The sequence below is a fragment of the Scyliorhinus torazame genome, chromosome 19 (assembly GCF_047496885.1).
Source record: "Scyliorhinus torazame isolate Kashiwa2021f chromosome 19, sScyTor2.1, whole genome shotgun sequence".
NCBI classification, from domain to species: Eukaryota; Metazoa; Chordata; class Chondrichthyes; order Carcharhiniformes; family Scyliorhinidae; genus Scyliorhinus; species Scyliorhinus torazame.
The window spans coordinates 41,023,155-41,040,249 of record NC_092725.1 but is presented as its reverse complement, the minus strand read 5'-3'; the positions used below and the strand labels follow the sequence as shown (position 1 = coordinate 41,040,249).

The window sequence follows — 17,095 nt, the reverse complement described above, 5'->3', positions numbered from 1 at the left end:
CTACAGGGCTGCTAACCATGCTTGTATAAAAATTTGGTCAGTCAGGAGCCGACCGACACAGAAAGAGGACCCAGTGAGTTATAACCGGGCCTCAAGTAATTAGTTGTTCTTACAAATAAACGTCTTCTTTTGTTAACTCGTCAGACCCGCTTCACCGTTATCAAACAAACCTAGACACAGGGCTTTTCTTTATTGAGAGTTAATTGACTTTGTTGAATCTGAAAACTCCACTCCATACGCAGTGTCCAAGCTGTCCCCATCTTATACGATCTTGAGTTGATCAATTATCAAACTAACCAATTTAAAAATGCTAATTAAACCAATAAACAAAATGATAGCTCCGAAGGGGCACTGTAACTGAGGAAAAGAATTAAAGAAACCTTGACCAAATTAAATTATCATGTTGTTTTGTTGGGTTAGGAAAGACTCTAGCCCCAGTGGTGCCCAACAGCTGCGGAAGTGTTCCTTATTTATATGTTCTTAAAGTACCTGGGCAGCACGGTAGCACAAGTGGATAGCACTGTGGCTTCACAGCACCAGGGTCCCAGGTTCGATTCCCCGCTGGGTCACTGTCTGTGCGGAGTCTGTACGTTCTCCCCATGTCTGTGTGGTTTCCTCCGGGTGCTCCATTTTCCTCCCACAGTTCAAAGATGTGCAGGTTTCATAGATTTCATAGAATTTACAGTGCAGAAGGAGGCTATTCGGCCCATCGAGTCTGCACCGGCTCTTGGACAGAGCGCCCTACCCAAGGTTAACACCTCCACCCTATCCCCATAACCCAGTAAACCCCAACCAACACTAAGGGCAATTTTGGACACTAAGGGCAATTTACCATGGCCAATCCACCTAACCTGCACATCTTTGGACTGTGGGAGGAAACCGGAGCACTCGGAGGAAACCCACGCACACACGGGGAGGATGTGCAGACTCCGCACAGAAAGAGACCCAACCCGGAATCGAACCTGGCACCCTGGCGCTGTGAAGCAATTGTGCTATCCACAATGCTACCGTGCTGCCCGGTTAGGTGGATTGGCAATGATAAATTGCCCTTAGTGACCAAAACGGTTAGGAGGGGTTATTGGGTGACAGGGATAGGGTGGAAGTGAGGGCTTAAGTGGGTCGGTGCAGACTCAATGGGCCGAATGGCCTCCTTCTCCACTGTATGTTCTATGGTCTATGTTAAACAATGCGCATCCTAACAATATAATTAACAGACCATTGACAGTTAGCTCAGTTTTATTTGACAATTTTGACATGAATGTCTGGATTCCATTTCCAGAAACCAATCAACTAATTTCCCCATCCCATCCAGTTTAACGTCCTGTTTCCATAACAGTCTCTTGAAATGACACATCAGGAATTACCTGCAGATATTAGATAGTGATTCTGGAGTGGGATATCATTGTGTTACTCACATGCTGTCATCATATGGTGGAGTGATGGTCGGCTGAATCCAACATTTGCATTATGAAAGTTAGAACTTAATTTTAATATTGAGGTGGTTTCTTCCCCAACAGGAGGTGTTCTTCAAATTTATTATTGGCCGAATCTCGAACAAGCTGACAATGCTGAAAATGCTTTTGTTAATCAGTTATTTTGTGGAGCTAAAGTCGGTGCAGAAATGTATATACCAGTACTGGACTTGGATACTTTCCAAGAAAGAATTTTACCGAAAATCGGATTGAAACCTTCAGAAACGAGCAGAAAATGGGAATCAATTTTTGATTCAAAATATCAGGATGCCATTCTGAAAGCTCTGGGTTTGTCATATATAAAAGGGGATTACAAAGAAACCTTCAAAAACAAATTGGAAACTGCTTCTGAGTGCCTCAGCAAAATGCAAATCTCTGAGGGGAACTTTGAAAAAAGATTTGATAGAAACATCGAATGTCAGCCGAATTTGGGAAAAATTAATTCCAATCGGGATGCAGAGACGGAGAAAAGGGATTCACATGCCTTACAACTGTGCTTCCTACTGGCTGCAAGAACAGGTAAGAAAATTAACCCCAGCACGATGCCCATTGGGACCAGTACAGAACGCTGTCCTGGTGGGATCACCTCGCCATGTTGTTACGTAATTCCTTGCTTGCTACAGATGTAATGGCTGACCCCGGTGGGAGAGGTGGGAGAGGGTCTCTTCTCCACCTTATAACCTGGAACATGAGGGGATGAATGGACCAGTGAAGCGGGCGAGGATCTTTGCACATTTGAAGTGTCTAGCCCAGGTGTTTCCCGACAGGAAACCCACTTGCGGGTGAAGGACCAGATGTGGCGTTGCAAAAATTGGGTGGGACAAGTCTTTCACTCAGGCTTTAATGGTAGGGTCAAAGGCAATACTAATCCACAAAAAAGTACTATTTCCCCCCTCGCAGATTATGGATGACCCCAATGCTCGCTATGATATTTTCTGGTTCACTGACGAACACTCCGGTTATGTTATGCCCCCAGTTGGAATGATCTGAGCTTCATAAACTCGCTGGTGAAACAGTTCTCAGTCTGGAAGATTGTAGATAAACCTCCAAAATCAGAGGGCCTGCTCTAACCAAATGGGTACAGTCCCATAGCGAGCGCGTTTAGCCGTATGTTTCCCGGCATTCGCAGCGCCGAGAAACACCCCGCAATGTAACGCCCATCCGGTTACATATGAGGCCTCAGCCGGGAACCCACGCCCGAGTATGCACTCAGCACAATTTACGGCACACAGGAATTATAGAATCATAGAATTTACAGTGCTGAAGGAGGCCATTCGGCCTATCGAGTCTGCACTGACCCTTGGAAGGAGCACCCTACCCAAGCCCACACCTCCACCCTATTCCCACACCTCCACCCTATCCCTGTAACCCCAACTTACCTTTTTTGGACACTAAGGCAATTTAGCATGGCCAATCCACCTAAACTGCACACCTTTGGACTGTGGGAGGAAACCGGAGCACCCAGAGGAAACCCGCGCAGACACGGGGAGAACATGCAGACTCCACACAGATAGTGAGCCAAGCCGGGAATCGAATCCGGAACCCTGGAGCTGTGAAGCAACTGTGCTAACCACTGTGCTACCGTGCCACCCACTCCTCTTTTACAGAACTCCTCAGCGCAGCAAGAGATCAGGAGGCCAATGTTACCCCCGAACCTGTCCCCAAGCCCGAACACACTACAACTCATCCCAGTGCCCCTGCACCAACCCACAGTGCACCCCACCCCAGCCCAATCACCGCCATGCGGAAATGCCAGGTTGACACCTTGGCAGTGCCCTTGCCAGCTGATAGTGCCACCTAGGCAGTGCCAGGCTGGCACCCAGGTGGCACTGCCAGAATGCCTCGCTGGCAGTGCCAGGGTGCCAACCTGCCCAGTGGGCAAGCACCTGGGGGCCTGCAATCCCCTGGGAACCCCCCACGAGTGCAGTTCCTTCTGGCCCCCATTTCTGGAAACGAGCACTGAACGGTGCTCGCCCGAGGTCCCCAAGGCAAAGGGATAGATCCCAATACCTTGGTTACCTCAGGGAACTGCATATTACAGTGAGCTGAGCTCTTGTGCTCTAATATGCAGATTAGCCAAAAGGTGATCTCGCCCACAAAGGGCGGGCTTCACATCGCAACATCTTGCGAGATCGTGTTAGATCTCACGAGGCGTGGAGAGCCTGGTAGATCACGGAAGCTTGGTCTCTCGTCATTTACCAGCAACGTTGCGGCTCACCTTTTCAGGTGCAGCGTGGCCAATAGATTGCGCCTGTAATCTCTTGAACCATCATGCTGGAGCTCTGAAATTGTAGTCACAATTCCTGTTCAATGATTGATATATTTCTGATTTTCAGATAGTCCTGAGCATGGAGTCGGGGCACTGATTTACCAGGATGGTTGCTTTGTAAGTATTGTATTGACATTTATACAGATTCACTTCATTTTGAAGTTGAAACTTTTCCCTACAGACTTTAATTCCACACCACTCGATTGTTGCTAACACATTGCAACAGGTTTGGCTGCACTGATAAAACAATCCTGATCACTCCACAGGTGGGAATAGGCTACAACGGTTTTCCAAGAGGGAATCGCCTTGGACAATATCTTCAGAATTACCCAGAGTCGAAGGAAGACGGTGCTCAGTCACAGAAAAAGGACTCTGGAAGACAGCAACAGAGTACAAGTTGCATCATCTGTGCTGAGGCCAATGCTCTTTACTTCAGGTAAATGGTGGATGAATTTAACAAGAATCCTATGGCTTTCCCCGTACAGAGAGGGACAGCAGAGCGATTTCCAACAACAACTTGTATTTCTCTAGCACCATCTACAACATAAAACATCCCGAGTGCTTCACAGGAATATTGTCAAACAAAATATGACACTGTGCAACATTAGGATAGGTGACTGGATTGGGTTACAAAAAACCTAATTAAAGGGGGAGAAAGTTGGAGAGGTTCAGGAACTGAATTCCAGAGCTAAGGGCCCAGACAGCTGAAAGTACAGACTCCAGTGGTGGGACAAAAGTACTCGGGCCTTTCAAGCAGAATTGTAGGAATGCAGAGTCCTTGGAGAGTTGTAAGGATGCAGAATATTACTGAGATAGGAAGGGATCGAGGCAGAGGGGGATTTGAAAAAAAACTTGAGGTGTTTTGACGCAAAGAGCCAATGTACGTAAATGAGAAAAGGGATAGGAGGTGAACAGCATTCAGAGAAAGAGACCACAGAATTGTGGACCAGCTGAATCTTACAGAGGGTGACAGATGAGAGACCAGGCCGGAGTGCATCGGAATAATTACAGCAATAAAGGCAGGGGAATGGCACAAAGTCATAGAACATAGAAAAATACAGCACAGAACAGGCCCTTCGGCCCACGATGTTGTGCAGAACCTTTGTCCTAGATTAATCATAGAATTTACAGTGCAGAAGGAGGCCATTCGGCTCTGCAATTTCATCTCTTGCTTCCCATAGAATCCTTGGATATATCCCATCAGGCCCGGGGGACTTGGCTATCCTTAAGTTTTTCAAAATGCCCAACATATCTTCCTTCCTAAGAAGTATTTCCTCGAGCTTACTAGTCTGTTTCACACTGTCCTCTCCAACAATATGGCCTCTCTCATTTGTAAATACTGAAGAAAAGTACTCGTTCAAGACCTCTCCTATCTCTTCAGACTCAATACACAATCTCCCGCTACTGCCCTTGATCGGACCTACCCTCGCTCTAGTCATTCTCATATTTCTCACATATGTGTAAAAGGCCTTGGGGTTTCCTTGATCCTACCCACCAAAGATTGTTCATGCTCTCTCTTAGTTCTCCGAATCCCTTTCTTCAGTTCCCTCCTGGCTATCTTGGATCCCTCCAGCGCCCTGTCTGAACCTTGTTTCCTCAGCCTTACATAAGTCTCCTTCTTCCTCTTAACAAGACATTCAACCTCTCTTGTCAACCCTGGTTCCCTCACTCAACCATCTCTTCCCTGCCTGACAGGGACATACATATCAAGGACACGTAGTATCTGTTCCTTGAACAAGTTCCACATTTCACTTGTGTCCTTCCCTGACAGCCTATGGTCCCAACTTATGCACTTCAATTCTTGTCTGACAACATCGTATTTACCCTTCCCCCAATTGTAAACCTTGCCCTGTTGCACGCACCTATTCCTCTCCATTACTAAAGTGAAAGTCACAGAATTGTGGTCACTATCTCCAAAATGCTCCCCCACTAACGAATCTATCACTTGCCCTGGTTCATTACCAAATACAATATGGCCGCCCCTCTGGTCGGACAATCTACGTACTGTGTTAGAAAAGCTTCCTGGACACACTGCACAATCACCCCATCCAAACTATTCGATCTAAAGAGTTTCCACTCAATGTTTGGGAAGTTGAAGTCACCCATGACTACTACCCTGTGACTTCTGCACCTTTCCAAAATCTGTTTCCCAATCTGTTCCTCCACATCTCTGCTACTATTGGGGGGCCTGTAGAAAACTCCCAACAAGGTGACTGCTCCTTTCCTATTTCTGACTTCAACCCATACTACCTCAGTAGGCAGATACTCCTCGAATTGCCTTTCTGCAGCTGTTATACTATCTCTAATCAACAATGCCACCCCCGACTTCCGGGTGCGGCGATGACCAGCTGAGTCGCACGTTTCGGCAGCTCCCTGTGAAACGGACTTTTGGGCTCTTGATAGGAGCCCCAACGGCAATTTTAACGGCTAAAAACACCGTGCGGTAAACCAGGAGGGTGTTCCCCCTGGACACGGATGGAAAAAGGAGAGGAAAGTGGCCGGATTGCAGCGGATCCTTTGGAACAACGGCAAGGAAGGCAAGCAAAAACCAAGATGGCGTCGGAAGGTGGCAGTTTCATATGGGGCCCTGAACAACAAGAGTTCTTGAAATGCTGCGTGGAGGAGATAAAAAAGGAAATGAAGAAAGAGTTGTTGGCCCCGATACTCCAGGCGATCGAAGGGCTAAAGGAGGAACAAAAGACCCAGGAGCAGGAGCTTCGGGTCGTGAAGGCGAAAGCAGCCGAGAATGAGAACGATATACAGGACCTGGTGGTGAAGTCGGAGATACAGGAGGCACACCAGAAACGATGTGTGGAGAGGTTGGAGGCACTGGAAAACAACGCAAGGAGGAACAACCTGAGGATTCTTGGCCTTCCTGAAGGTGTGGAGGGGGCGGACGTCGGGGCATATGTGAGCACGATGCTGCATTCGTTAATGGGAGCGGAGGCCCCGACGGGTCCGTTGGAGGTGGAGGGAGCATACCGAGTGATGGCGCGAGGACCGAGAGCAGGAGAAACTCCCAGAGCCATAGTGGTGAGATTCCTCCATTTTAAGGATAGAGAAATGGTCCTTAGATGGGCGAAGAAAACTCGGTGCAGTAAATGGGAGAACGCGGTGATCCGCGTTTATCAAGACTGGAGTGCGGAGGTGGCGAGAAGGAGGGCGAGCTTTAATCGGGCCAAGGCGGTACTTCACAAAAGGAAGATAAAATTTGGAATGCTGCAACCGGCAAGACTGTGGGTCACATATCAAGGGAGGCACCACTACTTTGAGACGGCGGATGAAGCGTGGACTTTTATTGTAGAAGAAAAACTGGAATGAGTGGATTATGAAAAGGAACGTTTGGACAAAGTGGTGGGGCGAATGGGGGGGGCGAAGAGGGGTCTTATGTTCTAATCCTGCGGTATGGTAACTTTTCTTTCTCCCACAGGAGGTGATGGGGGGAGGTGGGGAGGGAGAGGAGATGGGGCGTTGGCCATGGGAGGCGGGGCCGAGGGAGAGGCGCGGGCTTGGCTCCCGCGCTATGATAATTATGGCGGGAATAGAGAAGCAGGAAGGAGGGGGCGTCGCACGGTGCGAGCCGTGGTCACGGGGGAAGCCGAGGTCAGCCAGAGTTTGCTGACTTCTGGGAGCAACATGGGGGGAGTAATTACGCTAGCGGGGGGTCTAGCGGGGGGGGTGGGAGGGGGGAATTACTGGGTTGCTGCTGCTGGGGAAAGGGGGGAGTGGGTACGGGAGAGGATGGGCGGGGGGGCACCGCCTGGGGGAGATACAGCTGCGTGGGAACTGGGTGAGAAGCTGGAAAAAGATGATGGCTAACCGGCAAGGGGGGGGGGGTGGGAAGCCCCCCAACTCGGCTGATCACGTGGAACGTGAGAGGGCTCAACGGGCCGATAAAGAGGGCACGAGTACTCGCACACCTTAAGAAACTTAAAGCAGATGTGGTTATGTTACAGGAAACGCACCTGAAACTGATAGACCAGGTTAGGCTGCGTAAAGGATGGGTGGGGCAGGTGTTCCATTCGGGGCTGGATGCGAAAAACAGGGGGGTGGCTATATTAGTGGGGAAGCGGGTAATGTTCGAGGCAAAGACTATAGTGGTGGATAACGGGGGCAGATACGTGATGGTGAGTGGCAAATTACAGGGAGAGATGGTGGTTTTGGTAAACGTGTATGCCCCGAACTGGGATGATGCCAACTTTATGAGGCGAATGCTAGGACGCATCCCGGACCTAGAGACGGGAAAGCTGATAATGGGGGGAGACTTTAACACGGTGTTGGAACCAAGGCTGGATAGGTCGAAGTCCAGGACTGGTAGGAGGCCGGCAGCAGCCAAGGTGCTTAAGGATTTTATGGAGCAGATGGGAGGTGTGGACCCGTGGAGATTCAGTAGACCTAGGAGTAAGGAGTTCTCGTTTTTCTCCTATTTCCATAAAGTCTATTCGCGCATAGACTTTTTTGTGTTGGGTAGGGCATTGATCCCGAAGGTGAGGGGAACGGAATATACGGCTATAGCCATTTCGGATCATGCCCCACACTGGGTAGACTTGGAGATAGGGGAGGAAACAGGAGGGCGCCCACCCTGGAGAATGGACATGGGACTAATGGCGGATGAGGGGGTGTGCCTAAGGGTGAGGGGATCTATTGAAAAGTACTTGGAACTCAATGACAATGGGGAGGTTCAGGTGGGAGTGGTCTGGGAGGCGTTGAAGGCGGTGGTTAGGGGGGAGCTGATATCAATAAGGGCACATAAAGGGAAGCAGGAGAGTAAGGAACGGGAGCGGTTGCTGCAAGAACTTTTGAGGGTGGACAGACAATATGCGGAAGCACCGGAGGAGGGACTGTACAGGGAAAGGCAAAGGCTGCATGTGGAATTTGATTTGCTGACTACAGGCACTGCAGAGGCACAATGGAGGAAGGCGCAGGGTGTACAGTATGAATATGGGGAGAAGGCGAGCAGATTGCTGGCACACCAATTGAGGAAAAGGGGAGCAGCGAGGGAAATAGGGGGAGTGAGGGATGAGGAAGGAGAGATGGAGCGGGAGGCGGAGAGAGTGAATGAAGTGTTCAAGACATTTTATAAAAAATTGTATGAAGCTCAACCCCCGGATGGGAGGGAGAGAATGATGGATTTTTTGGATCGGCTGGAAATTCCCAAGGTGGAAGAGCAGGAAAGGGTGGGACTGGGAGCACAGATCACGGTAGAAGAAGTGGTGAAAGGAATTAGGAACATGCAGACGGGAAAGGCCCCGGGACCGGATGGATTCCCAGTTGAATTTTACAGAAAGTATTTGGACTTGCTCGCCCCGGTACTGACGAGGACCTTTAACGAGGCAAAGGAAAGGGGACAACTGCCCCCGACTATGTCTGAAGCAACGATATCGCTTCTCTTAAAGAAGGAAAAGGATCCGCTACAATGCGGGTCCTACAGACCAATTATCCTCCTAAATGTGGATGCCAAGGTCCTGGCCAAGGTAATGGCAATGAGAATAGAGGAATGTGTCCCGGGGGTGGTTCACGAGGACCAAACTGGGTTTGTGAAGGGGAGACAGCTGAACACGAATATACGGAGGCTGTTAGGGGTAATGATGATGGCCCCACCAGAGGGTGAAACGGAGATAGTAGTGGCGATGGATGCCGAGAAAGCATTTGATAGAGTAGAATGGGATTATCTGTGGGAGGTGTTGAGGAGATTTGGTTTTGGAGAGGGGTATGTTAGATGGGTGCAGCTGTTGTATAGGGCCCCAGTGGCGAGTGTGGTCACGAATGGACGGGGATCGGCATATTTTCGGCTCCATAGAGGGACAAGGCAGGGATGTCCTCTGTCCCCATTACTGTTTGCACTGGCGATTGAGCCCCTGGCGATAGCGTTGAGGGGTTCCAAGAGATGGAGGGGAATACTTAGGGGAGGAGAAGAACACCGGGTATCTTTATATGCGGATGATCTGCTACTATATGTGGCGGATCCGGCGGAGGGGATGCCAGAAATAATGCGGATACTTGGGGAGTTTGGGGATTTTTCAGGGTATAAATTGAACATGGGGAAGAGTGAGCTGTTTGTGGTGCATCCAGGGGAGCAGAGTAGAGAAATAGAAGACCTACCGTTGAGGAAGGTAACAAGAGACTTTCGTTACCTGGGGATCCAGATAGCTAAGAATTGGGGCACATTGCACAGGCTAAATTTAACGCGGTTGGTGGAACAGATGGAGGAAGATTTCAAGAGATGGGATATGGTAGCACTGTCAATGGCAGGGAGGGTGCAGGCGGTTAAGATGGTGGTCCTCCCGAGATTCCTCTTTGTGTTTCAGTGCCTCCCGGTGGTGATCACGAAGGCTTTTTTTAAAAGGATAGAAAAGAGCATCATGGGTTTTGTTTGGGCCGGGAAGACTCCGAGAGTGAGGAAGGGATTCTTACAGCGTAGTAGGGATAGGGGGGGGCTGGCATTACCGAGCCTAAGTGAGTATTATTGGGCCGCTAATATTTCAATGGTGAGTAAGTGGATGGGAGAGGAGGAGGGAGCGGCGTGGAAGAGATTAGAGAGGGCGTCCTGTAGGGGGACCAGCCTGCAGGCTATGGTGACAGCCCCATTGCCGTTCTCACCGAGGAACTACACCACGAGCCCGGTGGTGGTAGCTACACTGAAGATTTGGGGACAGTGGAGACGACATAGGGGAAAGACCGGAGCATTGGGGGGGTCCCCGATAAGAAACAACCATAGGTTTGCCCCGGGGGGAATGGATGGGGGATATGGAATGTGGCAAAGAGCAGGAATAACGCAACTGAAAGATCTATTTGTGGACGGGAAGTTCGCAAGTCTGGGAGCGCTGACCGAGAAATATGGGTTGCCCCAAGGGAATGCATTCAGGTACATGCAATTGAGGGCTTTTGCGAGGCAACAGGTGAGGGAATTCCCGCAGCTCCCGACACAAGAGGTGCAGGACAGAGTCATCTCAAAGAAATGGGTGGGGGATGGTAAGGTGTCGGATATATATAGGGAAATGAGGGACGAAGGGGAGACTATGGTGGACGAACTAAAAGGGAAATGGGAAGAAGAGCTAGGGGAGGAGATCGAGGAGGGGCTGTGGGCAGATGCCCTAAACAGGGTAAACTCGTCGTCCTCGTGCGCCAGGCTAAGCCTGATTCATTTTAAACGTATTACACAGGGCACATATGACTGGAACACGGCTCAGTAAATTTTTTGGGGTGGAGGATAGGTGTGCGAGGTGCTCGAGAAGCCCAGCGAATCATACCCATATGTTTTGGTCATGCCCGGCACTACAGGGGTTTTGGGTGGGGGTGACAAAGGCGCTTTCAAAAGTAGTAGGAGTCCGGGTCGAACCAAGCTGGGGGTTGGCTATATTTGGGGTTGCACAAGAGCCGGGAGTGCAGGAGGCGAGAGAGGCCGATGTTTTGGCCTTTGCGTCCCTAGTAGCCCGGCGCAGGATATTGCTAATGTGGAAAGAAGCCAAGCCCCCGGGGGTGGAGACCTGGATAAATGATATGGCGGGGTTCATAAAGCTAGAGCGGATTAAGTTCGTCCTAAGGGGGTCGGCTCAAGGGTTCACCAGGCGGTGGCAACCGTTCGTCGAATATCTTGCGGAAAGATAGATGGGGGAAAAAAGAAGGCAGCAGCAGCAGCCCAGGACTTTGGGGGGGGGGGGGGGGGGGGATGGGGGGGGGTGGGTCGGGGGGGTATAGCCTGTGACAAGGCAGTTGCCAATTAGGGCTAGTTTTCATTTTTGTTATTTAATATTTATTTATTTGTTGTTTTTTGTTTATATAAAAAAAAGGTCATTATTATCTGTATTGTTATAATGTTGTGTAAAGGATGCACAATGTACTGTGTTGGTTGACCAAAAATTTTCAATAAAATATTTATTAAAAAAAAAACAATGCCACCCCCACCTCTTTTACCACCCTCCCTAATCGTATTGAAACATCTATAACCAGGGACCTCCAACAACCATTTCTGCCCCTCTTCTATCCAAGTTTCCGTGATGGCCACCACATCGTAGTCCCACGTACCGATCCATGCCTTAAGTTCACCCACCTTATTCCTGATGCTTCTTGCGTTGAAGTATACACACTTCAACCCATCTCTGTGCCTGCAAATACTCTCCTTTGTCAGTGTTCCCTTCCCCACTGCCTCACTACACGCTTTGGCATCCTGAATATCGACTACCTTAGTTGCTGGACTACAAATCCGGTTCCCATTCCCCTGCCAAATTAGTTTAAACCCTCCCGAAGAGTACTAGAAAACCTCCCTCCCAGGATATTGGTTCCCACCAAACTAGAAATGTTGTACCTGCGGAGCCCCCTCCCCCACTCCCAGGCAACCTGCACCCCTAGGTATCTAAAGTGAGTCCCTGCCCGATGGAATGGCAGAATGGCAGCCCCCCAACCCCTGCCCCCACCCCCGGCCGAGACACCACAAAATACTCACTCTTGTCTCGATTTAGTTTGTACCCCGAGAAAGACCCAAACACCTGAAGCAACTCCAATATTCCCCCTATTGACACACTTGGTTCCGACATGTATAACAGCACGTCATCGGCATATAAGGACACCCTATGCTTTGTGTCCGTCTCCCCCACGCACTATTCCTTTCCATACCCCCAAACTTATTAATGCGATGGCCAACGGTACAATCGCGAGTGCAAACAGCAGGGGGAACATAGGACATCCCTGCCTCGTCCCACTGTGGAGAGAAAAGTATCTCGAGCTGATGTTATTTGTGTGGATACTCGCCCTTGGCTCCTTATATAGTAGCTTTACTCAGTCCACAAATCTTGGTCCAATCCCAAACTGCTCCAGAAATGCCATCAAGTGTCCCCATTCTACCCGGTCAAACGCCTTCTCAGCACCCAATGCCACAACCGCCTGTTTCCTTCCCCTCCGCCGATGCCATAACCACCACATTTGAAAAGAGCTGCCTCCCTCTCACGAACCCCATCTGATCTTCACCTATCACTTTCGGGAGGCACTCCTCCAGCCTACCCGCCAGTACCTTCGCCAATACTTTTGCATCCACGTTTAAAAATGAGATGGGTCTATACGACCCACACTCGGTCGGGTCCTTATCTTTTTTAAGCAACAAGGAAATTGATGCCTGCCCCAAGGTTTGTGGTAACACCCACTTCCCTATCGCCTCTTCAAACATCCCCACCATCCGGCCCTGCCACCTTCCCCGACTGCATCCTCCCAATCGCATCTTTTATCTCCTTCTCCACTATCGCTCCTTCTAATGTAGCCCTGTCCCCCTCCCCTAACCTCGGGTACTCCAACCCATCTAGAAATTCCTGCATCTCCCGGTCTCCTCCAGGTGGCTCTGACCTTGACAACCTCTCATAGAATTCCTCAAAGACCTTGTTAATCAGATCCTGAACCACCACCAACTTCGCTGACCTGTCCCTCACCTGAACAATTTCCCTTACCGCTGCCTCCCTCCGAAGCTGACCTGCTAACATACCTTATTTCCATGCTCGTAAACTGCAGCCCTTGCTCGCCCCAGTTGGTGCCCCGCCTTCCTGGTAGACAGTTGGTCAAAGCTCGCCTGTAGTTCCTTCCCCTTTTCAAACTTTGCTGGGTCCCCATCTTCTGCATAACTCCTATCTATCTCCAACATCTCATCTATTACCCTCTGCCACTCCAACCTCTCCTCTTTGTCCACCCAGGCCTTAAACGAGATCACCTCACCACCGCCTTTAGAGCCTCCCAGACAACTGCCTTCGAACACCTCACCCGTACAGTTGAAACCTACATATTCCTCAATTACCTTTTCAATTTTCTCACAGAACACTTGGTCCCCCAACAGTCCCACATCTAATTTCCACCCCGGCCTCTGCGCTACCCCCTTCTCCAGTACCATATCCACCCAATGCGGAGCATGATCTGATACTGCAATTGCCGAGTATTCCAACCCCTTAACCCCAGCCAGCAAAGCCTTCCCCACCACAAAAAAGTCGGTTTGCGAGTATACCTTATGGACCTTATGAGAAAAACGAGTACTCCCGCTCCCTCGGGTGCAGAAACCTCCAAGGGTCCACCCCTCCCATTTCCACCATTAGCCCCCCCTGATGGGACCAGCGAGCGCAGCCGTGACCTGTCCAATCTTGGCTCCTGCACCAAGTTCCAGTCCCACCCCACTATCAGTTTGTGTGTGTCCAAATCGGGGATGGCCCCAAACATCTTCGCGAATCCCACATCAAAGAACAAAGAAAATTACAGCACAGGAACAGGCCCTTCGGCCCTCCAAGCCTGCGCCGACCCAGATCCTCTATCTAAAACTGTTGCCTATTTTCTAAGGATCTGTATCCCTCTGCTCCCTGCCCATTCATGTATTTGTCTAGATACATCTTAAATGATGCTATCGTGCCCGCCTCTACCACCTCCACCGCAATGCGTTCCAGGCACCCACCACCCTCTGTGTAAAGAACTTTCCACGCATATCTCCCTTAAACTTTTCCCCTCTCACCTTTTCCCCTCTCACATTCTAAATTATGACTGAAAAGCAATTTGAGAGATAGTGAAAGGTATAGTATAACTGTGGGTTTTGCCTTTCTTTCTTACATTTTCATACAGTCAACAGAGTAACTGTAATAATGGTGAAATTGGTGGCACAATGCTGATTCTCTAAAGATAATTAGTCACAGAGCAATCAATTGATGTTAGGGAAATGGCTACATTTACAAAACAATTCAACTCTGTAGCTGATACAACCTTACTATTCTGACTTCACTGGCACCAACCCACAATATACCAATAGCTCAGGAAAAATGTAGATTGAATTGTTGATCTGAATTTTTTGAGGAATGTTACAGAAATTCAGCACAGCCTTAACTCAAGAACTGGATTGTTTCCTCTTATCCCAGAAACAGTCATACAAATTGCGTTGGACATTCTGAATTTACAGTCTATCCAGGGTGCACTGAGGATGAAGTAGAGATTTGTAAAACATTTCTTTAAGCAATCACTGGCTTACAAATTGGTATTTAATTCCCATACTTTGCAAGAATAATAAAATGGGCAATTTTTGCATCAATTCCAGTTTTTAGTTTCTTACATTTATTTTTTTTTAAAAATATTTTATTGAAAATTTTTGGTCAACCAACACAGTACATTGTGCATCCTTTACACAATATTATAACAACACAAATAACAATGACCTATTTTATAAACAGAAAATGAATAAATAATAAATAACAAAAATGAAAACTAACCCTAATTGGCAACTGCCTTATCACAAGTAACACTCTCCAAAAATATAATTTAACAGTCCAATATATAATTATCTGTAGCAACGACCTATACATATTATACAGTATATATTAACAACCCTGAGAGTCCTTCTGGGTCCTCCCCCCCTCCTCGATCTCCTCCCCCAGCTCTTCTTCCCATTTCCCTTTTAGTTCATCTACCATAGTCTCCCCTTCGTCCCTCATTTCCCTATATATATCTGACACCTTACCATCCCCCTCCCATGTCTTTGAGATGACTCTGTCCTGCACCTCTTGTGTCGGGAGCTGCGGGAATTCCCTCACCTGTTGCCTCGCAAAAGCCCTCAGTTGCATATACCTGAATGCATTCCCTTGGGGCAACCCATATTTCTCGGTCAGCGCTCCCAGACTCGCGAACTTCCCATCCACAAACAGATCTTTCAGTTGCGTTATTCCTGCTCTTTGCCACATTCCATATCCCCCATCCATTCCCCCCGTGGCAAACCTATGGTTGTTTCTTATCGGGGACCCCCCCAAGGCTCCAGTCTTTCCCCTATGCCGTCTCCACTGTCCCCAAATCTTCAGTGTAGCCACCACCACCGGGCTTGTGGTGTAGTTCCTCGGAGAGAATGGCAATGGGGCTGTCACCATAGCCTGTAGGCTAGACCCCCTACAGGACGCCCTCTCTAATCTCTTCCACGCTGCTCCCTCCTCCTCTCCCATCCACTTACTCACCATTGAAATATTAGCGGCCCAATAATACTCACTTAGGCTCGGTAGTGCCAGCCCCCCCACTATCCCTGCTACGCTGTAAGAATCCCTTCCTCACTCTCGGGGTCTTCCCGGCCCACACAAAACCCATGATGCTCTTTTCAATCCTTTTTAAAAAAGCCTTCGTGATCACCACCGGGAGGCACTGAAACACAAAGAGGAATCTCGGGAGGACCACCATCTTAACCGCCTGCACCCTCCCTGCCAGTGACAGGGATACCATATCCCATCTCTTGAAATCCTCCTCCATTTGTTCCACCAACCGCGTTAAATTTAACCTATGCAATGTGCCCCAATTCTTGGCTATCTGGATCCCCAGGTAACGAAAGTCCCTTGTTACCTTCCTCAACGGTAGGTCCTCTATTTCTCTACTCTGCTCCCCTGGATGCACCACAAACAACTCACTTTTCCCCATGTTCAATTTATACCCTGAAAAATCCCCAAACTCCCCAAGTATACGCATTATTTCTGGCATTCCCTCCGCCGGGTCTGCCACATATAGTAACAAATCGTCCGCATACAAAGATACCCGGTGTTCTTCTCCTCCTCTAAGTACTCCCCTCCACTTCTTGGAACCCCTCAACGCTATCGCCAGGGGCTCAATCGCCAGTGCAAACAATAATGGGGACAGAGGGCATCCCTGCCTTGTCCCTCTATGGAGCCGAAAATATGCAGATCCCCGTCCATTCGTGACCACGCTCGCCATCGGGGCCCTATACAACAGCTGCACCCATCTAACATACCTCTCTCCAAAACCAAATCTCCTCAACACCTCCCACAAATAATCCCACACCACTCTATCAAATGCTTTCTCGGCATCCATCGCCACTACTATCTCCGTTTCCCCCTCTGGTGGGGGCATCATCATTACCTCTAAGAGCCTCCGTATATTCGTGTTCAGCTGTCTCCCCTTCACAAACCCAGTTTGGTCCTCGTGGACCACCCCCTGGACACATTCCTCTATTCTCATTGCCATTACCTTGGCCAGGATCTTGGCATCTACATTTAGGAGGGAAATAGGTCTATAGGACCCGCATTGTAGCGGGTCCTATTCCTTCTTTAAGAGAAGCGATATCGTTGCTTCAGACATAGTCGGGGGCAGTTGTCCCCTTTCCTTTGCCTCATTAAAGGTCCTCGTCAATACCGGGGCGAGCAAGTCCACATATTTTCTATAGAATTCGACTGGGAATCCATCCGGTCCCGGGGCCTTTCCCGCCTGCATGCTCCTAATTCCTTTCACCACTTCTTCTACCTCGATCTGTGCTCCCAGTCCCACCCTTTCCTGTTCTTCCACCTTGGGAAATTCCAGCCGATCCAAAAAGCCCATCATTCTCTCCCTCCCATCCGGGGGTTGAGCTTCATATAAT

General features: G+C 49.2%; 1 protein-coding gene across 1 annotated transcript in view; it reads left to right on the top strand.

Moving 5' to 3' along the window:
- The window catches only part of LOC140395905 (cytidine and dCMP deaminase domain-containing protein 1-like), a 130,864-nt gene that overhangs the window by 63,441 nt on the left and 50,328 nt on the right, over nt 1-17,095 (top strand). The window contains exons 3-5 of the mRNA XM_072483961.1: nt 1,518-1,991; nt 3,809-3,858; nt 4,008-4,177. Of these exons, the coding sequence (XP_072340062.1) occupies nt 1,518-1,991; nt 3,809-3,858; nt 4,008-4,177 (694 nt within the window). The remainder of the gene's footprint in view (nt 1-1,517; nt 1,992-3,808; nt 3,859-4,007; nt 4,178-17,095) is intronic.